Genomic DNA, 24,398 nt, shown 5'->3' on the forward strand with positions numbered 1-24,398 from the left:
AGAGGCAGAGGCGGGAGAATCACTTGAACCAAGAGGCGGTGGTTGCAGTGAGCTGAGATCGAGCCACTGCACTCCAGCCTGGGTGACAGAGAGAGACTGTGACTCAAACAACAACAACAAAAGGATCCTAAAAGCAACAAGAGGAAAAAATAAATAAATATAACATACAACAGAGCTACAACACATCTGGCAGCAGACTTTTCAGTAGAAACCTTACAGGCCCAGGAAAGAATGGCCTGACACACTTATAGTGCTGCAGGAAAAACACTTTTACCCCAGAATAGTATATGCAGTGAAATATCCTTCAAACATGAAGGAGAAATAAAGATTTTCCCAGACAAACAAAAGCTGAGAGTTTTAATCAACACCAGATCTATCCTACAAGAAATGCTAAGGAAGGCCGGTGTGGAGGCTCACACCTATAATCCCAGCAATTTGGGATGCTGCGGCAGGTGGATCACTTGAAGTCGGGAGTTCAAGACCAGCCTGGCCAACATTGTGAAACACTGTCTCTACTAAAAATACAAAAAAAAATTAGCCGGACGTGGCAGTGGGTGCCTGTAATCCCAGCTACTCAGGAGGCTGAGGCAGGAAAATCGCTTGAACCCAGGAGGTGGGAGTTGCAGTAAGCCCAGATCACACCATTGCCTCCTAAAGTGCTGGGATTATAGGCGTGAGCCACCACAGCTAGCCATCCTTTTCTTTGTGATTGAAGTACTCCTTAACATTTTTTTCTTAAAAAAAAGAAAAAAGGCACAGAGTGGCTGAATGGATAAAAAAACAAGGCCCAATGATCTGTTGCCTACAAGAAACATGCTATACCTATACAGACACCAGAGACTGAAAAAAGAGGAAAAGAAAAAGATATTCTATGCCACAGGAAACCAAAAAAGAGCAGGAGTCACCATGCTTATATCAGACAAAATAGATTTCTTTTTTTTTTTTTTTTTGAGATGGAGTCTCACTCTGTCACCCAGGCTGGAGTGCAGTGGTGCAGTCTTGGTTCATTACAACCTCCACTTCTCGAGTTCCAGTGATTTTCCTGCCTCATCCTCCCAAGCAGCTGGGATTACAGGCACCCACCACTACACCCAGCTAATTTTCTGTATTTTTAGAGAGCGGGGGTTTCACCATGTTGGCCAGGCTGGTCTTGAACTCCTGACCTCATGATTTGCCCACCTCAGCCTCCCAAAACACTGGGATTACAGGCGTGAGACACTACATCTGGCCCAGACAAAATAGATTTCAAGACAGAAATGATAAGAAGAGACAGAGAAGATCACTGTATAATGATAAAGAGGTCAATTGAAGAAGAGGATGTAACAGTTGAAAATATATAGACACCAAAACTGGAGCACCCTAATATGTAAAGCAAATATTATGAGAGCTAAAGAAAGGAACAGACACCAATACAATACTAGCTAAAGACTTCAACACTCCACTTTCTCCAATCAATTTTCTGTTGGTTTTCATCCCAACAGAAAATCAGCAAAGAGATATCAGACTTAATCTGCACTACTGACCAAATGTATCTAACAGATATTTATAGAACATTTCATCCAACGGCTATCTTAAAACATCCAAAAAATCTGAAATAATATGTATCTTCTCTGATCACAATGGAATAAAACGAGAGATCAATAACGGAGGAATTTTAGAAACAAATAATCGGAAATTAAACAGTATGCTCCTGGGCCAGGCATGGTGGTTCACACCAGTAATCCCAGCACTTTGGGAGGCCCAGGAGGGTGACTCACAAGGTCAAGAGATCAAGATCATCCTGGCCAACACGTTAAGACTCTGTCTCTACTAAAAATACAAAAAAATTAGCTGGGCATGGTGGGGCGTGCACCTGTAGTCCTGGGTACTTGGGGGGCTGAGGCAGGAGAATCGCTTGAATCTGGGAGGCAGAGGTTGCAGTGAGCCAAGATTACACCACTGCACTCCAGTCTGGGCTACAGAATGAGACTCTGTCTCAAAAAAAAAAAAAAAAAAAAAAAGCAACATGCTCCTGAATGACCAGTGGGTCAATAAAGAGATTAAGAAGGATATTGAAAATTTTCTTGAATCAAATAATAATGGAAACACAACATCCCAAAATTTATGGGATACAACAAAAGCAGCTATAAGTGCCTATATCAAAAAAGAAGAGGCCAGGTGCCATGGCTCATGCCTGTAATCCCAGCACTTTGGGAGTGTGAGGCAGGCAGATCACAAGGTCAGGGGTTTGATGCCAGCCTGACCAACATGATGAAACCCCATCTCTACTAAAAATACAAAAATTAGCCGGGCATGGTGGTGCACTCCTGTAATCCCACCTACTCGAGAGGCTGAGGCAGGAGAATCACTTGAATCTGGGAGGTGGACATTGCAGTGAGCCAAGATCAAGCTAGTGCACTCTAGCCTGGATGACAGAGCAAAATTCCATCTCAAAAAAAAAAAAAAAAAAAAAAAAAAGAAGAAGAAAAACTTCAAATAAACAACCTAAATATGCATCTTAAAGAACTAGAAAAGCAAGAGTAAACCGAATCCAATATTGGGAGACTAAATAATACAGATTAGAGCAGAAATAAATAAAATTGAAATTAAGAAAACGATACAAGGCCAGGCGTGGTGGCTCACGCCTGTAATTCCAACACTGTGGGAGGCTGAGGTGGCAGGTGGATCACAAGGTCAGGAGTTCAAGACCAGCCTGACCAACATGGTAAAACCCCGTCACTACTAAAAATACAAAAATTAGCCGGCATGGTGACACGGGCCTGTAATCCCAGCTACACAGGAGGCTGAGGCAGGAGAATCTCTTGAACCCAGGAGGCAAAGGTTGCAGTGAGCCAAGATCGTGCCACTGTACTCCAGCCTGGGTGACAGAGCAAGACTCCGTCTCAAAAAAAAGGAAAACCACACAAAAGATCAATGAAACAAAAAGTTGGTTTTTTGAAAAGTTAAACAAAATTGATAAACCTTTAGCCAGACTAAGAAAAAAAGAGAAGACCCAAATAAATAAAATCAGAGATGAAAAAGAAGACATTATAACAAATACTGCAGAAATTGAAAGGATCATTAGTGGCTATTATGAGCAACTATATGCCAGTAAATTAGAAAGTCTAGAAGAAATGGACAAATTCCTAGATACATTTGATCTATTAAGATTGAACCATGAAGAAATAAAAAACCTAAAGAGACCAATAACAAGTAATGAGATTGAAGCCATTTATAAAGTCTCCCAGCAAAGAAAAGTCCAGTACCTGATGGCTTTACTGCTCAATTCTACCAAACATTTAAAGAATAATACCAATCCTATTCAAACTATTCCAAAAAATAGATGAGGGAAGACTTCCAAACTCATACCGTAAGGCTAGTATTAACCTGATACCAAAACCAGACAAAGACCTATCAGAAAAAGAAAACTACAGGCCAATATCTCTGATGAATATTGATGCAAAAGTCCTTAACAAAATACTAGCGCACCAAATTCAACAATACATTAAAAAGATCGTTCATCATCACCAAGTGGGATTTATCCCTGGGACGTAAGGATGGTTCCACATACACAAATCAGTCAATGTGATACTAAGAAAATGTGTAATCTTCTTAAGCTACTGTAAACTCTCTTGACTAGAAAAGCTGTGAGAAACCATAATGTCTTTATGGAAGTCTACTTAACATAGTTTTCTGGAAGCACTTACAGAAGAATAAGCATCTTTTTGGTTTAACTGCACTTATTATACCCAGATATAATAGGATTGACTTCATGATGGTCTAACCTAATTATTCTATGAAATTCTAAGGCAATCTCTCTGAAAAGTTAGCAACTATAGCCAGCAGGCCAACTTGTTTTCATAAATAAAGTTTTACTGGAACACAGCCATGTCCATTTATATATTACCTATGGCTGTTTTTTTTAAAATTATTATCATTAAAAAATTTTTTTTTTATTTTTTTGAGAGGGAGTCTTGCTCTGTTGCTAGCCTGGAGTACAGTGGTGGGATCTTGGCTCACTGCCACCTCCACCTCCCGAGTTTAAGCAATTCTCTGCCTCAACCTCCGGAGTAGCTGGGATTACAGGTTCCCACCACCATGCCCAGCTAATTTTTGCATTTTCAGTGGAGACGGGGTTTCACCATCTTGACCAGGCTGCTCTTGAACTCCTGACCTCGTCATCCACCCACCTCGGCCTCCTAAAATGCTGGGATTACAGGCGTGAGCGACCATGCCCGGGCTACCTATGGCTGTTTTAACTACAACGGCAGAGTTGAAAAGTTGCAATGGGGACCAATGGCCTACAAAGCCTAAAATATTTACTATCTGGCGTTTAATTAATAATTACTAAATTATTTTACACAGATTGCAGACCCCTGCTATAGACAAGCAATCCAAGAAGGCAATAAAACCTGTTAGACTCACCTGAGGTGTTGTCTTTTTGTACTGGTCACCTCCATCTATCACATCCCTCATGATTCTTCCTTTAAGAAATTCATAATCTTCTGGACTCAGCTGAATAGACTCTATGGTTTTTCCACAGCCCGAACACTGACCACTGTAATTATAATTGTTAAATAATAATATTTAAATATGTCAAATAATGTTCTGGGGAAAAAAACTGTAAAATGAACAATGAGGAAATTAAAAGGTACTTTAAAAGAACATTAAAACCTTTGTGATAATTACATACATCTAATTTTTTTGTAAACCTGATAATATCACAAATTAGTGTGCCAGAAAACCCAAAAAAGTAGACTGGTCATTTAGATGACTTTTATTTATTTTTTTTTTTGAGAAAGGGTCTCACTCTGTTGCCTAGACTGGAATGCAGTGTTACAATTATGGCTCACTGCAGCCTCAACCTCCTAGGATCAAGTGATCCTCCTGCCCAACCACCAGAGCAGCTAGGACAACAGGTGTGTGCCACCTCGCCCAGGTAACTTTTTTTATTTTGGTGACTAATTTCTCTGTTTTTTCTAGAGACAAGGTTTCCCAATGTTGTGCAGGCTGGTCTCGAACTTCCGAGCTTGAGCAATCTGCCCACATTGGCTTCCCAAAGTGCTGGGAGTACAGGCAAGAGCCACTGCACCTGACTTGGATGACACTTTTAAAGTAATTCCTATTCTGTGAAATATCATATTCATGAAATAAATAATAAATAAATAAATAAATAAATAAGTAAATAGGAAGTAATTCCTAAAACACAAATGGGTCTGGAACCTCTAGGGGAAAACACCTCTAAGGTTTCACATAGGCTCATAGTACTCATAGGAAAAACATTTTGGGCACTGATAAGTGCTAAGTCTCTGCAGGTAAAGCATGTTTTTTTTTTCCTCAGATACTCTAATTACAAACTTGTAATTATCCTATCCTTAAGGAACTTAAATATTTTTGAATCAATAGCAACAAAACCTACTAAACCTAAATGAAACAAGTTAAAAATAAACATTGGTCTTCACCTTTTTTGGATTGTGGTGAATTGTCCTTTCCATTGTTTTCCAGGAACACTATGAAAAGATTGCAAAACCAAATCATCAGAAAGTTAGATTCCTGCTGAAATGAAAGATATTCATGATATTTAAAAACTCTAATAAGCAAGAACTCTGAAAAGTTCAAGATACCTCCGTAGAATAGTTCAATTAGAAAAGTGGCTGCTATCCTGGATGGTATTAAGAAGCTGCTGGTACCTTGCTCTGGATCTCCTCTTTTCCTTTGCTTCTCTTCCCACCAACTGACTCTCATCTTCAAGTTTACAGAAAGCAGCTGAACTTAGTAGCATAACCTCTAAACCAAACTCAATTTTTACCTTCTCTATAAAGTTGCCAGAAATTGCTCCTGCTCAGAGTAATTTACCTCTTATACTCCCGTTATTTCACTGTGTGGTACTGTATTCCCAATTAAACTGAGAATATCATAATAGATTTATAAAACACTCGCAATACCTAACCTATTTGGAAGCATTCAAAAACTATTTATTGATTTATTTGTTCAATCAACGTATCCTTTCCTCCTTCCTCTTAAACATATTACCAAGTGATATGTGTTCCTATGATTCTACCGCCTTCTCTCCTTACTCCGTTCTTAATTCTCATCATCTCTCACCTAAACCTAAAATTTTATTCACACAGCTCTCCCTGATTTCAATCTTAATCCCTCTCCTATCTACTCTTCTCACTGTTTTGGCAATTGCCTTTGTAAAACTCCATCTAGCAATTTTTTTTTCTTTTGAGACAGGGTCTTGCTCTGTTGCCCAGGTTGGAGTGCATGGCGCAATCACAGCTCCCTGCAGCCTTGACCTCTTGGATTGAAGTGATCCTCTTGCTTCAGCCTCCCAGGTAGCTGGAACTACAGGCACACACCACCATGCCAGGCTAATTTTTGTATTTTTGGTAGAGACAGTGTTTCACCACGTTGCCCAGACTGGTCTTGAACTCCTGGCCTCAAGCTATCCTCTTACCTCAGTCTCCCAAAGTGCTCACATTAAAAGCGTGAGCCACAGCACCTGGCCAAATCCAGCATTCTTGGTAAGGGAATAAAATCTAAACTCCTTGGTATTCAAAGATTTTCACAACTAGGTTCCTCCTCCCTTGATATTCAACAAGTTTAAGAAAATTAAGCATAATTACTACTTCAAAGCTCTGTAAACATAATATAGTAAAAAACGGCAAGAGAAAAACAGAGGGAAGGAACGAATTTTTAGGAAGAAAATTAATGAAGAAATAATGGCTAGGCATGGTGGCTCACGCCTGATCGCTTGAGACCAGGAGTTTAAGACCAGCCTGGTCAACACAGTGAGACTCCCATCTCTTAAAAAAAGAAAATTAATTTTTTAAAATAAATAAATAAAAATTTAAAAAAGAATTTATTTTTATTGTTTATTTTTTTCTTTTTTAAGCAGGGGGGGGGGGGGGGGGAGGGGAGTCTATAAAAGAATTTAGAGTAAAGTCTGAAGATATAAACAGGTATGTAGCCAGTAACTTGAATAAAGCAAAAGCAAAGCCAAGGAGAGAGCTTTAAAGAGAGAGCAGCCAAATGATAGAAAGATCCAAAACAAACTGGAAGGGTGAAGATTTTCCATTTTAATGCTTATGTATCACGCTTGATCAGTATTCCCAATCCACTCTAACCATCCAAGATGATGAACTATAGAGAGTAGACAGAATAAATACAAGCACCATTATCTCAGTCACTAGGTTTCACAGGAACTTCTGAAAATACTAACATGGCCCAAGACAGTTCCAGTCAAATACTGTATCCTTTTCTTGCTATGATCGCTGGCCATAAGTAGTATTCATGAGTACTCACATCATATTAGATGCTTAAGAAAACGAAATTAATGATCCTTCTAAAAGGAAAAAGATACCTAAAAACTACAAGTTCTACATAATTTCATTTTTATCTTTACCATAGATTAGCACAAATTGTTTATCCTGCTACTTTTTTTAAAGAGAGAAAATTTTAAGTATCACACGACACTGGTTAGAATATATAAAAAAGAAAAAAAAGAATTTTGTTTTAAAGAGAAATCTTACTAAGAGATGGAAAAAAGTATAATCGGAATAGAATGATTCTCAGCAGCTAACAACAAAAAAGAGTGGCTACTTTTAGGTATAAACGTATTAAATTAAAAATAATTAGCCAGGTATGGTGCCACATGCCTGTAGTTTTAGCTACTCAGGAGACTGAAGCGAGAGGATCACTTGAGGCCAGAAGTTTGAGGTTACCGTGAGCTATGAACACATCACTGCGCTTCAGCCTGGGCAACAGGGCAAGGCCATGTCTCAAAAAAAAATTAAATAATAATAGCATACAAATTAAAAAATCAAAATTACCTCTCAAACCATGTTTTTATACTGTGTGCAAATGATTCCCCTGGATACAGCTGATTATTTCTTAGATACAAAAGAATATCTAGTAGTTTATTTGAATAGTTATCATCCTTCATGTCTTTTCCAAAATCAAAGAAGGCTTTTAAAGTTTCCAACATAGGAATAATATCATGGCCTAGCAATTCCTGATACAAATTCCAAGCTGTGTTTACATCTTGATGAAGGAGAGCTCCCTGGATACAGTCATTATAGTTCTTTTTTGAAGGAGTCATAACTTTTTTCAGGTCCTCTAACAGCAAAAATGCTTCTCTCCATCTGTCTGACTGGATCAATCCCCGGATGAGAAGAGTGTAACCTCCAGAGTCTAAAATCTTATATCTGGCTTTCATAATTTCATAGACATCAATAACTTCAGATGTCTGCTTATGAACAACACAGAGATGCAAATACCTGACCAGTAAATCATAGTCTACAATACCATTATTTTTTGCTGCTACCCATGCCAGCAGAGATTTAGCCACATCTACAGGGCTATGATAGTGAGCCATCTGTGAACTGATCCAACTTTCAAAACGGGTCTTTCCTTTAAAATCTGCCTTAAGTTTATCCCACTCCTCTGAATTCAAAGGTTGTGTTGGGAGTTGAATAGTGTTCCTCACAGGTGGCAAGTCATGATCTTTACTTTGAGGATTCATCTGTGATCTCTTCTTAGCTGCTCCAGCTGAAAAAAAATGAGGCGAATCAGAAGAAACTTGATTATCACTGCCCTTATATTTCCTGAGATATCTGGCCTTGGCAACCAGATTCGTTGCTTTGGTATTCTGTGAAGACATTGCTTTAAGAGAAAACCACCTCGGTTGGTTCCTGATGCCACAGCTGTCTGCCAGAAAGAGAGAGAGGTAAGAGTGCCTTGGGCCTAGCCCAAGGTATGGGTTGCTCTTCCAAAGCTTAGGAAAGCTTTGAATACCAAACAAACAGAAAGTCATTATGCAGTGAGATCAGCACCAGATAGCGAGAGAGATGTTAAAAAACCCCCGCTTCTATAGCAAAATTAAAGGGATTGGGGGTCCGCGGAGGAGAGTTGAAGTGCAACTTCTTAAAAGATTTGTGTTTCTTTCTTACAGACAAATCAAGGTTCTGCTTTTGGGGCTACTTAATAGCAAGAAAGCAGGTGAGTTTTCTCTATTAAACAACAATCCGGGGATATCCAACGTCGCAAGCTTCAAACCAGGTGACACAGCAGGAATCCTCTGGTGCTTGTTATATTCCAGTTCATGAACCTAAGGAAAAAGCACAAGAAGGAACGCCCAGTTTTACTCACGTGTGTCAGAGCTGTCCTGAAAAGGAACAGATTCCCAGGGGAAGCTTGCTGGAAAGGGGGTGTCAAGCCAAAACCGTATCCAGGAGTCCCCAACTCCAGCCCACTAGCAACGGAAGCGAAAGCCAAAGTCTAGGGGCCCTCACCCTGCATAATTTTCCACAGACCGCAAAACTCGTCTGATGGGGGAATGGGAGGCAGGAGGTGGGGGGTCAGCCGCGCCAACGACTCAGCTAAGAAAGAGAGGTCCAGGAAGGGCGCTGCCTTGACTGTATACCGATCGCTGACGAAGTTCACTTCATTCAACAACTCAATGCGGCACTCAGGCTTAACACCGCCATAAACGCGGCGGAAACTACAGTGCCCACGATGCACCGCGGCAGCCCCGGCCGACGGGCAAGACTGACCGGGACTTAGGCGTTCCGCCTGTGCCGGTGGCAAAGGAAAAAGGCAATTTTGAAACATTTAATGGCAAAAGGGTAAGAGATGGCTGCTGAAGCGTCTACTACATTCAGAGTACTTGGAGGGACTCCAGATATCTGCAATGAACAATGAAAAGAAATTGTGGAAGAAAGCTCCTCCCTCAAGCCGGAACCAATTCCTGGGTCACGTGGTGCGCACGCGCCAAAAGCCCACGACAAAGGAAAATGCGGGCTTCTCCTGGCCTGTAAAATCTTTCTTGGTGAGCTTGGGACGCCTCCTGAAGGGGACCATTTTCCATCTCTTTCATAGCTTTATTCCCCTGGTCAGCGTGATAGCAGTATTCTCCGCGGGAGCGACAGTATTCATTTTTGCCTCTTTTGCCAAGACTTCCGCCCTAGATCAAGATGGCGGTTGGGCGGCCTCCCTAACCTTTACGGGGCCTGGCGGTGCTGACGCCTGAGCTGGTAGTGGGTGGAGCGGGTAGGAAACAGCAAATGCAGAAGCTGCTGCGCGGGAGTCGGCCATGGACTGGAAAGAAGTTCTTCGCCGGCGCTTAGCGACGCCCAACACCCGTCCGAACAGTGAGTTTTGGGAGGGGCCGCCCGTTGGGATAGCCAGGCCCTAAACTGCTAGAGGTGGGGGTAAAGTGGGGAGGAGGAGCAAGTAGGAGCCGCACTTTCCGCTTCTGTAAAACCTCCGGACAAAGGAGGAGAGGAATGTGTGGTTTAGGGATCCAGACAGGCTTGACCCAAACTTTCCTGGGACAGAACGTGGGGGAACGAAAAACTTAGCCTTAGTCACTGACTTCCATGGTTTTGACCTAAACTTGAGAGGAATAACTTAGAATTCCAACAACGCCTCAACCCCACCAGGGCATATAGTTGTCTTACCGCCTTTTTATTGTCACGCTTTTTGCTTCCCTCCTAATCCATTTTATGTTTCATGATCCATTTTTCCTTTTCTTTTTCCTCTCCTTCACATTGCTTATTAACTGACCTCGTTAAGTCTGTCTTTCCTATTCCACACTCGCACTCAGGGCTGTTGAGAGTGGCTGGAGAAAAACAGAACCTTGGTGAGTTGTCTCTCTCATTCATTCATTCATTCATTTATTCATTTATAACGGAATCTTGCTCTGTGGCCCAGGCTGGAGTGCAGTGGCGTGTTCTCAGCTCACTGCAACCTCCACCTTCCGGGTTCAAGCGATTCTTCTGCGACAGACTCCCGAATAGCTGGGACTACAGGCGCGCACCACCACACCCGGCTAATTTTTGTATTTTTAGTAGAGACGGGATTTCACCATATTCGCCAGGCTGGTCTTGAACTCCTGACCTTGTGATCCACCCGCCTCAGCCTTCCAAAGTGCTGGGATTACAGGCCACCGTGCCCGGCCAAGTTGTCTCACTTTTAATACGTGTCCACTAATCTAAAGTAGGTGTTTTGGTCATGTTGACCGTGTTTTCCTGGACATTCATTCTCCTACATTCAATCTTCATCTCTCGAACTGCCAATCTGTGTTTACTTAGATATACTTTTTGTCTGAGACAGGATCTCCCCCTGTTGCCCAGGCTGGAATGCAGGGGCACAATGTTGTCTCGCTGTGACCTCGATTTCCTGAGCTGAAGGGATTCTTCCACCTCAGTCTCCTGAGCAGCTAGGAGTACAGGCACAAGCCACCACACCCAGCTAATTTTTTATTTTTAAATTAGAGATGAGGTCTTGCTATGTTGCCTGGGCTGGTCTTGAATTCCTGGCCTCAGGCAGTCTTCCTACGTCCACTTCCCAAAGTGTTGCTACTACAGACATGAGCCACAGTGCCAAGGCATCACTCTTTTGCACTCTATTCTTCTCATCTCCTACACCTGCAATCTGTCCTGCTCACTTCTAACTTTAAGCTGATGAACTTGTTTTTTAATATATCTCATTTTATATCTCATTAAGAAAAGAGAAGCAAAGGAGAACCTCACCTGTCCCCCTTAACATTTCTTTCAGCCCCACAACCCCACAGTTGCCCATACACGCTGGCTTCACTGTTAAATTGATGAACTGTCCATGCTCCTATTTAAGAGTCCCTCCGCTCCAGCACTAGATTGCACCGTTTCCTGTATTTACTGACGTCCTTCCAGCCTTATCCTTTCTCTTATACGTCATCAGATTTTCCTTCTACTGGGTCATTTTCACAAACGTGCTGTTAATATCACCCATCTTTTAAAAAGGTGGATTGGTGGGGGTGGTGTTGGGAGGCGTGGTGATTCATGCATGTAACCCCAGCGATTTGGTAGGGCAAGGTAGGAAGATCACTTGAGGCCAAGAGTTTGAGACCAGCCTGGACAACATAGTGAAACACTGTTTCTACAAAAATAGAAAGTAAAAAAATTAGCCCCAGTGGTTGTGTCAACCTGTAGTCCTGGCTACTTTAGAGGCTGCAGCAGGGAAGTTTTAGTCCAGGAGTTTGGGGCTACAGTGAGCTATGATCATGAAACTATACGGCAGTCTGGGTGACAAGAGCCAGACCCTGTCTCAAAAAAAAAAAGTCATTTGGGGTGGGCATGTGGCTCACGCTTGTAATTCCAGCACTTTGGGAGGCCGAGGTTGGCAGATCACTTGATGTTAGGAGTACAAGACCAGCCTGGCCAACATGGTGAAACCCCATCTCTACTAAAAATACAAAAAGTAGCCGGGCACAGTGGTGTGCACTTGTAATCCCAGCTACTCAGGAGGCTGAGGTAGGAGGATCACTTGAACTCGGGTGGCAGAGTTTGCAGTGAGCAGAGATCACATCACTGCTTTCACCAGCCTGGGTGACAGAGCGAGACTCCATCTCAGAAAACAAAGAAGGTACCTGCACTTGTGCTTTCTTGACCCCTTAACTCTTGAGCCCACTACATTCTTTTAGCAGATATTTATTGCATGCCTGTTTGTATAGCAGAACACACAAAAATCCCTGTCTTTGTAAAACTTATACTTTAGTGTGGAGAGAAATAATAAAATAAGAAGTAAATTATATAGGTTGAACAGCACCTGTTTAAGTCTGGTCCCTTCAACAGTGTACTAGATCGCATCCTTTGTACTAGATCCCATTTTTGCCTGCTGCAGGATATACTCTTACAGTTGTCCTTTTTCCTGCATCATCAGTTTTTCTTTAATCATTCCCATTAGCATATAAACATGCTGGTATTTCTCCCATCTTAAACCTTCTTGACTTAATTTCCACCTCTCACCATTCCTTATTTTTCCTTTCCCCTTATAGCAATATTTGTTAAAACAGTTGTTGGTTAAATCTGAACCTGTTTCGAATTCCTGCTTATCAAGAGTCATCAGTGACCACCGTATTGTTAACTTCAGTGGTCAGTTGTCAGTCTTGACTTGAAAATTTTTGCAGTTTTCTCCAACAGCACTGAGTCACAGTAAAAGAAATTAACTTAAAGGTTTGGTCTAAGTTTAAAAATTAACATAACAGGCCGGGTGCAGTGGCTTACGCCTGTAATCCCAGCACTTTAGGAGGCTAAGGTGGTGGATCACCTGAGGTCAGGAGTTCTACCAGTCTGACCAACATGGTGAAACCTCGTGTCTACTAAAAAAATACAAAAAAAAAAATTAGCCAGGCATGGTGGCATGTGCCTGTAGTCCCAGCTACTCTGGCGGCTGAGGCAGGGGAATCACTTGAACCCAGGAAGTGGAGGTTGCAGTGAGCTGAGATTGTGCCACTGCACTCCAGCCTGGGCAACGGAGTGAGACTCTGTCTCAAAAAAAAAAAAAAAATTAGCATAACAGATGCAGCAGAAATGCAGTTATAAAAGGAATTCAGTGAAACAATTACAGGCTTGTTGGGAAGGAAGTAAGACCAGAGAGAATAACATAACTTTTGAGAAAATAGATCACAGAATTCAGGAACTCAGTGAGGCTGAAGTGGAAGTGTATGGCAGTGAGGTTTTGAATTACCAGAAAGGATGATCTGAGAGTATATTTGAGCTTAAGATTTCAGGAAAGGAACAAATAAGATCTGTGGTCTTACCATAGAATCAAATGGCAGAATGAACTACAGGTGAAAGTCTTTAGAGTTGGAGGACCAATGGTCACCCACAGAAATGTTTATTTGTCCTAAATGATTGCAGGACCTTGTGAAGAACACAGCACCAGTCACCATAGTCGACAAATAAGTGAGGAATTTGGCTGAACCAGACAGCCACATGCCAATAGCAGGCAAGTTACAGGGTAATAGAGCCCTGTGTTTTGAGCTTCAGACAGAGGGTGATTTTGTTTTTTCTACATTAGGTAGAGAAACAGTGATTATGAGGCTGAAACTCCGTGAGGTCAGGGGCTGGGGCTGTCTTGCTTACTCCTCATTCCGTGTCTACTACAGTGCTCTGTACATAGTAGGTACTCAGTAAATACTTTTCATTGAATGAATTAGGCACACTACAGAGTTCTATAGGAGGGGTAATGACTTGAGGAAGAGACTAGCTTTAGCAATAAACAGTAGTAGAGGGAGCATGCTGAGAAATGGCTGAAGATATAGAGGTGGCTGCTTCAGTGGAAGGTAATGATTCTTGGTATTTCAGAAAAGTTAATATGCTCAGTGTCTAAGCAGAATTGTGAAGGCCTTTTTGGCACTTTTAAACTGGTAATGTAATATATACAAACCTGAGTACTGCTTAATTTTAAAAGTGCTTTTCTCCCTTAATCTGTTTTGTTACCAGAAAAAAAAAGTGAACAAGAATTAAAAGATGAAGAAATGGATTTATTTACGAAATATTACTCTGAATGGAAAGGAGGTAGAAAAACCACAAATGAATTCTATAAGACCATTCCCCGGTTTTATTATAGGGTAAGTGGTATCTAATCAAATGTCCTGCAGAGTTTATAAATGAAATGTAGTTTTTGGCAAGGCAAGGTGGTTCATACCTGTAATTCCAACACTTTGGGAGGCTGAGGCGGGAGGATTGCTTGAGTCAGGAGTTTGAGGCCAGCCAGCAACATAGCAAGACCCCATCTCATAAAAAAAAAAAACAAAAAACAATTTTTAGGCTCAGCACAGTGGCTCACGCCTGTAATCCTAGCACTTTGGGAGGCCGAGGTGGGAGGATCACCTGAGATCAGGAGTTTGAGACCAGCCTGACCAACATGGAGAAACCCTGTCTCTACTAAACATTAGCTGGGCATGGTGGCGCATGCCTGTAATCCCAGCTACTCAGGTGGTTGAAGCAGGAGAATCGCCTGAACCCAGGAGGCAGAGGTTGCCGTGAGCCAAGATTGTACCACTACACTGCAGCCTGGGCGATGAGAGTGAAACTCCATCTCAAAAAAATAAAAAATAATAATAAATTTTTTTAACTAGCTGGACATGGTGATGTATGCCTGTAGTCATAGCTACTCAGGAGGACAAAGCAAGAGGATTGCTTGAGCCCAGGAGGTCGAGGCTGCAGTGAGCCATGATCGTGTCACTGCACTCCAGCCTGGCTAACAGAGTGAGACCCTGTCCTGCCCCTGCCTTGCATCCCCAAAAATAATTTTTAAAATAGGACCAGAATCTTATGTTTTAAAAATACAGGATTATATTTTAAATTTTGTATATTATTTTATTGTAATTGGTCTTAATCACTATTATAAAACATTTTGAGCTAAATAAAATCCTGAGTTTAGACATAAGTGGGCATATGAACACAAAGTTGTTACTTGCCCCTTTTTTGAACTATGGGCTTTTTCTTCCTAATTTTTATTATAGATATTAGTAGTAAGCATTCTACTACAGCATTTTGGATTGTGTTATCAGGTATACAATACTTTGTTATAAAGTTTTAAAATTTTGCTCAAGGCTAAACCGAAAAATAGATTAAGAATGGAAAACTTAAAGAATTTCAGTTAAGGCTGGGCATGGTGGCTCATGCCTGTAATCCCAAAACTTTAGGAGGCTGAGGTGGGCGGATCACGAGGTCAGGAGTTCGAGACTAGCCTGACCAATATGGTGAAACCCTGTCTCTACTAAAAATACAAAAATTAACAGGGTGTGGTGGCGCATGCCTGTAATCCCAGCTACTCAGGAGGCTGAGACAGGAGAATTGCTTGAACCTGGGGGACAGAGGTTGTAGTGGGCCAAGATCGCACCACTACACTCCATCCTGGGCAACAACAAGACTCTGTAAAAAAAAAAAAAAAAAAAGAATTTCACTTGACTGTTTCCTAGTGCCGAAACTCTGAAAAAGGCCATAAAGGGCCATATAAACAAAACAGTAAGACCTTAAGAAAAGCTATTTACAGTAGGGTCACTGCACTCCAGCCTGGTGATAGAGCAAGACCCTGTCTCAAAAAAAAAAAAAAAAAAGAAAAGAAAAGGTAGGCAGGTGCAGTGACTCACGCCTTTAATCCTACCACTTTGGGAGGCCACCGAGTCAGGAGTATCACTTGAGGCCAGGAGTTCGAGACCAGTCTGGGCAACTTGATGAGATCTCATCTATCCAAAAAAAATTAGCTGGGCATGGTGGTGCATATGTGTAGTCTCCACTACTTGGGAGGCCGAGGTAGAAAGATTGCTTGAGCTAAGGAGATTGAGACTACAGTGAGCTGTGATTGTGCCACTGCACTCCAGCCTGGATGGCAGAGCAAGACCTTGTCTCAAAAAGAAAACAGAAAAGAAAAAAAAAGCTGTTTACAATCTGGGTATGGTAGGGCATGCGCCTGTAGTCCCAGCTACTCTGAGAGGGTGAGGAGGAGAGAATCTCTCAAGCCCAGGAGCTTGAGACCAGGCTAGGCAATATAGTGAGACTAACCCACTCCCGGTCTTTTTTTTTTTGGAGGGGGAGATGGGGGACGAGTCTCACTCTTGTTGCCCATGCTAGAGTGCAATGGCACAAACTTAGCTCGCTGCAGCCTCCACCTCTCTAATTCAAGTGATTCTCCTGCCTCAGCCTCCCAAGGAGCTGGGATTATAGGCACATGCCACCATGCCCAGCTAATTTTTGTATTTTTAGTAGAGACAGGGTTTTACCACGTTGACCAGGCTGGTCTCGAATTCCTGACCTCAGGTGATCCACCTGCCTTGGCCTCCCAAAGTGCTGGGATTACAGACGTAAGCCACCATGCCCAGCCCAGTCCATCTTTAAAAAAAAAAAGCTACCTGAAAGTGAAGTCTACCAAAAAATACCTGTTTAATATTATGGAAAATGTAACAACTGTACAGAAGTTAGCTGGACTCTTAGCTGGATGTCCCTTGAACCTATTGCCTTCTAACTCTGTTATTATTTGCAAAGATAGTAAACATTTATTTAGCTGGTGTTCTTATAGATCAATGTATTCATATGTGAGTTATCCAAATACTGAAATATTTCTTCAAGTGCAAATTTTTTTCAAGTGAACATTTTTTATTGGAAACCTTCCTATAATACTATATACTTCTCAGCCTTTTAAGAATCATATGCCCATAATCCTAGCCTATGTTTATTATGTAAATGGAAGAAAATATGGCTAAACAAATTGATCTCTTCCCATAACAACATCACCCAACAATATAAACAGAACATTTTATATGAATCCTTCTACATATTTCTGTGGGTATGCGTATATATTTTTTAAATGGATCACATTATATATACCTTTACTGTTTTTTGCATTTTACACTGTTCTTAAACAGAGGCAGCTAGATAACTGAATATTTTTGACAACCTAGGGGAGAGAGAAGGGAATTGACATATATTGATTGCTTAAGCACTACAGAGCATTTTGTATTCTTTATCTCATTTAACCTGGATTATTAAATAGTATCTTACTGTTATCTAACACAGGTTATTGGGTTCTCAATGCAAAAGGGAGAGAGGAGTTGGGAGAGAGAGCACCTGACTCTCTGACCTGAAAAGGGCTGATAGCTCTTTTTATCAGGCTAAGCTTGGAAATTGGTATCAGGGTGGAGTATGCAGACTGATGGCCTGAAACAGTCTCTCAGGTTAAGTTTTAAGGGCCCTGACTGAGGAGGAAGTCCATTCAGATGGTTGGGGAGCCTTAGAATTTTATTTTTTGTTTACACTCCTTTCTCTGTTCCTTCTGATGGGAGGGATGCATCTTAGTTCTTGGAAATGAAAGATGAAAATCATAACCCCCAATTTTGACTTAAGGGCTACTGAGGTACATTTAATGGGGCAAAGATGTAGAAAAGAAGAAATCTTTAAATTGTTTAAAGTGAATTTACTTTAAAGTAAATTGTTCATGCCTGTAATCCTAGCACTTTGGGAGGCCAAGGTGGGAGGGTTGCTTGAGCCCAGGAGTTCAAGACCTGGGCAACACAGCAAGACCCCACCTCTGTTATTAATTAAGAAAAGAAGAAGAAGAAATAAAAGAAAGCAAATTGTTCTAAGTCAGATTGGAATGAGTCATTCTAAAGCTCTTCTCATGGAGATCAACCCAACTGGCAAACCCTCTTGCCTGGGAGGCCAACATAATAGGCTTTGCCTTGGCTGTCTCCAAGAAGGAAGGTGATCCAATCTCAACAGGCATGCTTTTCTAAAACTGTATCCACCCAACAGGTTCTTCTTGCCTGCTACCCAGATACAGCCAATTTATCAAGATGGGAATTGTAATAGAGAAAGTTTTTTTGTTTTTTTTTTTTTTTGAGACGGAGTTCCGCTCTTGTTACCCAGGCTGGAGTGCAATGGCGCGATCTCGGCTCACCGCAACCTCCGCCTCCTGGGTTCAGGCAATTCTCCTGCCTCAGCCTCCTGAGTAGCTGGGACTACAGGCACGCGCCACCATGCCCAGCTAATTTTTTGTAGCTTTAGTAGAGACGGGGTTTCACCATGTTGACCAGGATGGTCTCGATCTCTTGACCTTGTGATCCGCCCGCCTCGGCCTCCCAAAGTGCTGGGATTACAGGCTTGAGCCACCACGCCCGGCCGAGAAAGTTTTAATACACATAGAGCCAACTAAATGGGAGACAGGACTTTTATTACTCAAATCAGCCTTCCTGATAAGTTGGAGGCTAGGGTTTTTCAAGGATAGTTTGGTAGGCAGGGAACTAGGGAATGGGTGCTGCTGATTGGCTGGGGATGCAATCACAGGAATACAGAAAAACAGTCCTGGTCCTTATGTGCTGAATCTGCTTCTCTGTGGGGACCACAGAGGAATGGCTGGTCTGAGTGGGGCTATTGGGTAGTCAGAAATGCAAATGCCTGAAAAGACATCTCAAAAGGCCAGTCTCGTGTACTACAATAATGATGTTATTTACAGGAGTAATTGAGGATGTTGCAAATTTTTGTGAACTCCAGAATAATAACTGGTAATCATTTAACTGACCTACATCTTAGCAGAATTCCGGTCCCTCTCATCCTCCTGACCTGGTGGCCTTTCATAAGTTTTACAAAAACAGTTTAGTTTTGGGACGGGCTATTATCATTTAAATCATAAACTAAATTTCTCCCAGATTTATTAATATCTTTGCCCATGCCCAGGAATGACCAAGGGCAGACTGGAAGTTAAAAACAAGATAGAGGCTGGGCACGGTGGCTCACGCCTGTAATCCCAGCACTTTGGGAGGCCGAGGCAGGCGGATCACGAGATCAGGAGATCGAGACCATCCTGGCTAATACAGTGAAACCCCATCTCAAAAAAAAAAAAGAGAGAGAGAGATGGGAACCATACTGGCCAACATGGTGAAATCCCATCTCTACTAAAAATACAAAAATTAGCTGGGTGTGGTGGTACGTGCCTGTAGTCCCAGCTACTTAGGAGGCTGAGGCAGGAGAATTGCTTGAACCTGGGAGGCGGAGTTGCAGTGAGCTGAGATTGTGCCACTGCACTTTAGCCTGGGGACAGAGCAAGACTCCATCTTAAAAAAATAATGATAATAAATAAAATAAATAAAAAATAAGAACAAGATAGAGTTGGTTAGATCAGATCTCTTTCACTGTCATCATTTTCTCATTGTTATAATTTTTGCAAAGGTGGTTTTGAAACTGTCAGTCTTCAGTTAATCCTCATTTAATTCTATATCATTCTAAGGTGACAATAAAAACACAGTGCTTTAAGAAAATAAAATGAAACTTGGACTAGACTAGCATTTAGAGTAGTTTTTTTCAGGGCAGAGATCTAGTCTTGCTGATGACTGATTCTCTGTGGATCACTTTTTGTTAAACAAATGTTAAGCACAGTTAAGATGAGATACAAAAAATAATTTGAGGCAGTGGCAGACAGATATTTTATTAGCCACATACACTTTACAGGATCCAATAGTCTAAAATTCACATGTAGAAATTTACATTGTATTTTTAGCTGCCTGCTGAAGATGAAGTCTTACTGCAGAAATTAAGAGAGGAATCAAGAGCTGTCTTTCTACAAAGAAAAAGCAGAGAACTGTTAGATAATGAAGAATTACAGGTAAGAACAGACCAAAAAGTTGCTTTAGATGTTAACCATTTCTTACATGTATTAAATCATGTAGGATTTCTTGGTGCCTAATGGAGTCAGTTCTGCAGAGTGGTACTGCATGGGCTCTGAAGCAGCAGTTCCCACCAGAAGCAGCTGCTGAGTTTGCACGGGTCATGTCTCCCAAACATAGTGTTGTTTGTTGTTTTTGTTAAAGGCCCTAGATGATTCTAATGTACAGCCGAGGTTGAAAACCACTGCTGTAGGGTCAGACTACAGAGGTTCAAATCCCAGCCCTGTTACGTGACTTTAGGCAATGGACTTAACATCTGTGTGCATCAATTATAATCTGTAAAGTAGGAATAGCTAACCATATCATAGAGTTAAGTGGTTTAAAGAGGCAGTATATATCAGAAGCTTGGTACACACTCAATAAATGTTATTTTTATTAGTAATGAAAAGGATAATAGGGCATGAGATTCATTTTAATATTGACTTTGCTAACATTTTAGTGGAAAGCATGCATTTAACTTCTTGTTAACTTATAACATCTTTATTCCCACAATTCTCCTTAAGAACTTATGGTTTTTGCTGGACAAACACCAGACACCACCTATGATTGGAGAGGAAGCGATGATCAATTATGAAAATTTTTTGAAGGTTGGTGAAAAGTCTGGAGCAAAGTGCAAGTAAGAATAATATAATTTACAAAGGAGTATGTTATGTTAAGCATTTTAAATGCCTCAAATATTGGCCAGGCACTGTGGCTCATACCTGTAATCCCAGCACTGTCAGAGGCTGAGGTGGGAGGATTGCTTGAGCTTGAGTGTTTAAGACCAGCCCGGGTAACTTAGGGAGATCTTGTCTCTACTAAAAATCAAAAAATTATCAGTGTGGGAACATATGCCTATAACTACTCGGGAGGCTGAGGTGGGAGAACTGCTTGAGCCCAGGAGGACGAGCTGTGATTGAGCCACTGCACTCTAGCCTGGGTGACAGAGCAAGACCCTGTCTTTAAAAAAAATAAATAAAGCCTCAAATATTTGAAGTCAGTGGTATGACATTTCAGTCAATTTAAGTGATTAATGAAATTTACAGTGAAAAAAATCACATTGGTATGAAGTTATTAAAAGAAATGATGTAGTTTATGACACTTTCAGCCTTCAGTCTTAAGACAGAAGAAACCAAACATAAAAGAATGCAAGGCCAGGCATGGTGGCTCACATGCCCATCTCTGCAAAATAAAATATAAAAATAAAAAAAAAAAGACCAGGCACAGTGGCTCACGCTTATAATCCCAGCACTTTGGGAGGCTGAGGTGGGTGGATCATGAGGTCAGGAAATCAAGACCAGCCTGGTCAAGATGGTGAAACCTCATCTCTACTAAAAATATAAAAATTAGCTGGTCCTGGTCACGCATGCTTGTAATCGCAGCTACTCGGGAGGCTGAGGCAGAGAATTGCTTGAACCTGGGAGGCAGAGGTTGTGAGGCAGAGAATTGCTTGAACTTGGGAGGCAGAAGTTTCAGTGAGCCAAGATCGCTCCACTGCACTCCAGCCTAGGTGACAGAGCGAGACTCCATCTCAAAAAAAAAAGAATGCAAAGATTTATGACTTAGGCTGGGCATGGTGCTTCACATTTGTAACTCCATTGCTTTGGGAGGCCAAGGCAGGTGAATCACTTGAGGCTGGGAATTCAAGATCAGTCTGGGCAACAGAGAAAATTCCCATTTCTTTTTTCTAATAAAAGTATGACTTAATATTTTAAGTTTTTTTTTTTGTTTGTTTTATTTTGTTTTGTTGAGACAGAGTCTCACTCTGTTGCCCAGGCGGGAGTGCAGTGGTGCAATCTTGGCTCACTGCAACCTCCGCCTCCTGGGTTCAAGCAATTCTCTTGCCTCAGCCTCCTGAGTAGCTGGGACTGCAGGCAGATGCCGCCATCTGGCTAATTTTTTTTTTGTAATTTTTTAGTAGAGATGGGGTTTCATCATGTTGCCCAGGCTGGTGGTGAACTCCTGAGCTCAGGCAGTTTGTCTGCCTCAGCTTCCCAACATGCTGGGATTACAGGCAAGAGCCACCACACCTGGCCAATATTAAGTTTTTGAATTATAAGCAGTCTCTGTTGTTCTTACTTTCATCTTTAATTATATGAATTTATGGCATTGTTTGCTAATTTGTATAGAAGTCATTTTTCTGTTATGTTGGCAGATCATTTAAATCTTTATTTTCTTTTCTTAGGCAATTTTTCACAGCAAAAGTCTTCGCTAAACTCCTTCATACAGATTCATATGGAAGAATTTCCATCATGCAGTTCTTTAATTATGTCATGAGGAAAGGTGATTCATTTTTACTGTCCTTCTCAGGGAATCAAGTAGGTTTTTGGTCTGTGCCTTTGCAAGTACTTCTTCCATGTGAAATCACTGTAAGTTTGAATAGTAGAATTTCTTATCTTTCTTTGAGACATTTCACTCTGTCGCCCAGACTGGAGTGCAGCTCGATCTCTGCTGACTGCAACCCACACCTCCTGGGTTCAAGCTATTTTCCTGCCTCAGCCCCGAGAGTAGCTGGGACTACAGGTGCATACCACCATGCCTGGCTAATTTTTTGTATTTTTAGACATGTGGTTTCACTGTGTTACCCAGGATGGTCACGATCTCCTGACCTCATGATCTACCCGCCTCGGCCTCCCAAAGTGCTGGGATTACAGGCGTGAGCCACCACACCTAGCTGAATTTCTTGTCTTTTCACCAAGGTGTGTTACATTGTTGTTGAGTCTCTTGTGGAGCTTACTAGAAGCTGTGATTTTTTTTTTAACTATAAACTTGGGTTATTATAAAAAAACAAAACTTTTTTAAACCCTCATGTATCTTAAAGATAGTAGTAGACTAGAAATATAAAGAGCTGAACCAAGAGTTTTAATGTATGGTGATTTGAAATAATTTTAATTTACTGATAATTTTATTTTACCAATATATTACAGGTTGAGTTGCCTGAAAGCTTAGTTTCAAACCCACAACTGTACTATCAGTTTCAAGGAGCTTTTATTAAACAGCATGGAGTTATGATTCCTACAAGTGCCATAATTGTCTGTGAAAGCCTATTGTATACAATCTTTAATACTTGGTTGCTGTAATTAACCTCAGAAATAAAAGCAGCTTCACTGAAGGCATAACATACTAGCTGTCCCTGTTTGGTGGAACACCAAGTTTAATTGGTAAAGAACAGTATCTTCAAGGCATCAATTTTATTATAGCTTTAATCATGGCAGAATTGTTGAACTTTGCCATTCTATGGTTTTTTTCTCTGTTTCAAGCAATTTTTTGGTGAGAAATAATGTTTTTAGAATCATTGGATTAGCTTGTCTCAAATCTAGCTTTTTATCTCCTTTTTCATATCTGAAGGATAGATCTTAAGAATTACATTTCATTTTCTTATTTATTGTCAGTTTGGCTTCATCAGACAAGAATAGGACTCAGTTTATACGATGTTGCTGGGCAGGGGTACCTTCGGGAATCTGTAAGTATTAACCTTATAGACATTATATTAACTCATATAGACACAAAAATGTAAACAGTAGTTATCACTGGGTGTTGGGATTACAGGCTATTCTTTTTCTCTTTGTTTGTTTGTTTTTAGAGATAGACTTTCAATCTTGTTGCCCTGGCTGGAGTGCAATGGCATGATCTCAGCTCACCATAACCTCCACCTCCCAAGTTCAAGCAATTCTCTTGCCTCAGCCTCCCAAGTAGCTGGGATTACAGGCATGTGCCACCACATCCGGCTCATTTTGTATTTTTAGTAGAGACGGGGTTTCTCCGTGTTAGTCAGGCTGGTCTCAAACTTTCAACCTCAGGTGATCCACCTGCCTTGGCCTCAAAGTGCTGGGATTACAGGCATGACCCACTGCACCCAGCCTCAGGCCATTCTTATAATACTTTGTTTTATTTCTCCGTGTGTGTGTATGTGTGTACATATTTAGTTTACCGTAACAAAGCAACTTGTACACTTTGAACTTTTAAAATTGAACATCTTTCGTGTGTGTGTGTGTGTGTGTGTGTGTGTGTGTGTGTGTACATTTTAGTTTTACCATAACAAAGCAACTTGTATACTTTCAACTTTTAAAACTGAACATCATCTTTCCAGTGAAACAAAAAACAGATTTAAAAATAAACAACAAAATTACAATAGAGAATGTCGATTCCAAATAAGATCCTGCAGGTTCTACTGATTCTCCCATGGAGTGGCAGGGCCCAAGTCATCATTAAGAGAGAATTTATGCTGGGCGTGGTAGCTCACACCAGTAATCCCAGCACTTTCGAAGGCTGAGATGAGCAGATCACCTGAGGTCGGGAGTTCAAGACCAGCTGGACCAACATGGAAAAACCCTGTCTCTACTAAAAATACAAAATGGGCCGGGTATGGTGGCTCATGTCTGTAATCCCAGCACTTTGGGAGGCCCAGGTGGGTGGATCACAAGGTCAGGAGATCGAGACCATCCTGGCC

The 24,398-nt window shown here is 41.3% G+C and overlaps 2 protein-coding genes across 10 annotated transcripts in view; one reads left to right on the plus strand and one right to left on the minus strand.

The window, feature by feature from the left end:
- Positions 1-9,492, minus strand: part of PRORP (protein only RNase P catalytic subunit) — a 154,279-nt gene extending 144,787 nt beyond the window's left edge. The window contains exons 1-5 of one of the 5 annotated variants that reach the window (XM_032242550.1): positions 9,276-9,490; positions 8,934-9,091; positions 7,815-8,532; positions 5,442-5,489; positions 4,405-4,537 (exon numbers count right to left, since the gene is read on the minus strand). In XM_032242550.1, the coding sequence (XP_032098441.1) occupies positions 4,405-4,537; positions 5,442-5,489; positions 7,815-8,506 (873 nt within the window). In that variant the 5' untranslated portion in view covers positions 8,507-8,532; positions 8,934-9,091; positions 9,276-9,490. Of the gene's footprint in view, positions 1-4,404; positions 4,538-5,441; positions 5,490-7,814; positions 9,092-9,132 lie in introns of all 5 variants that reach the window. The other 4 variants (XM_032242548.1, XM_032242551.1, XM_032242549.1 and 1 more) reach the window with 4 other exon arrangements.
- Positions 9,493-9,525: 33 nt separating this feature from the next.
- The window catches only part of PPP2R3C (protein phosphatase 2 regulatory subunit B''gamma), a 31,659-nt gene continuing 16,786 nt past the window's right edge, over positions 9,526-24,398 (plus strand). Inside the window, exons 1-6 of one of the 5 annotated variants that reach the window (XM_032242559.1) lie at positions 9,643-10,133; positions 14,250-14,377; positions 19,804-19,908; positions 20,473-20,585; positions 22,134-22,231; positions 23,341-23,411. In XM_032242559.1, coding sequence (XP_032098450.1) covers positions 10,076-10,133; positions 14,250-14,377; positions 19,804-19,908; positions 20,473-20,585; positions 22,134-22,231; positions 23,341-23,411 — 573 coding nt within the window. In that variant the 5' untranslated portion in view covers positions 9,643-10,075. Of the gene's footprint in view, positions 10,138-10,578; positions 10,625-14,249; positions 14,378-19,803; positions 19,909-20,472; positions 20,586-22,133; positions 22,232-23,340; positions 23,412-24,398 lie in introns of those variants that run through there. The other 4 variants (XM_032242560.1, XM_032242561.1, XM_032242563.1 and 1 more) reach the window with 4 other exon arrangements.

The sequence above is a fragment of the Sapajus apella genome, unplaced genomic scaffold (assembly GCF_009761245.1).
Source record: "Sapajus apella isolate SASKATOON/1434 unplaced genomic scaffold, GSC_monkey_1.0 scaffold50, whole genome shotgun sequence".
Classification (NCBI taxonomy): domain Eukaryota; kingdom Metazoa; phylum Chordata; class Mammalia; order Primates; family Cebidae; genus Sapajus; species Sapajus apella.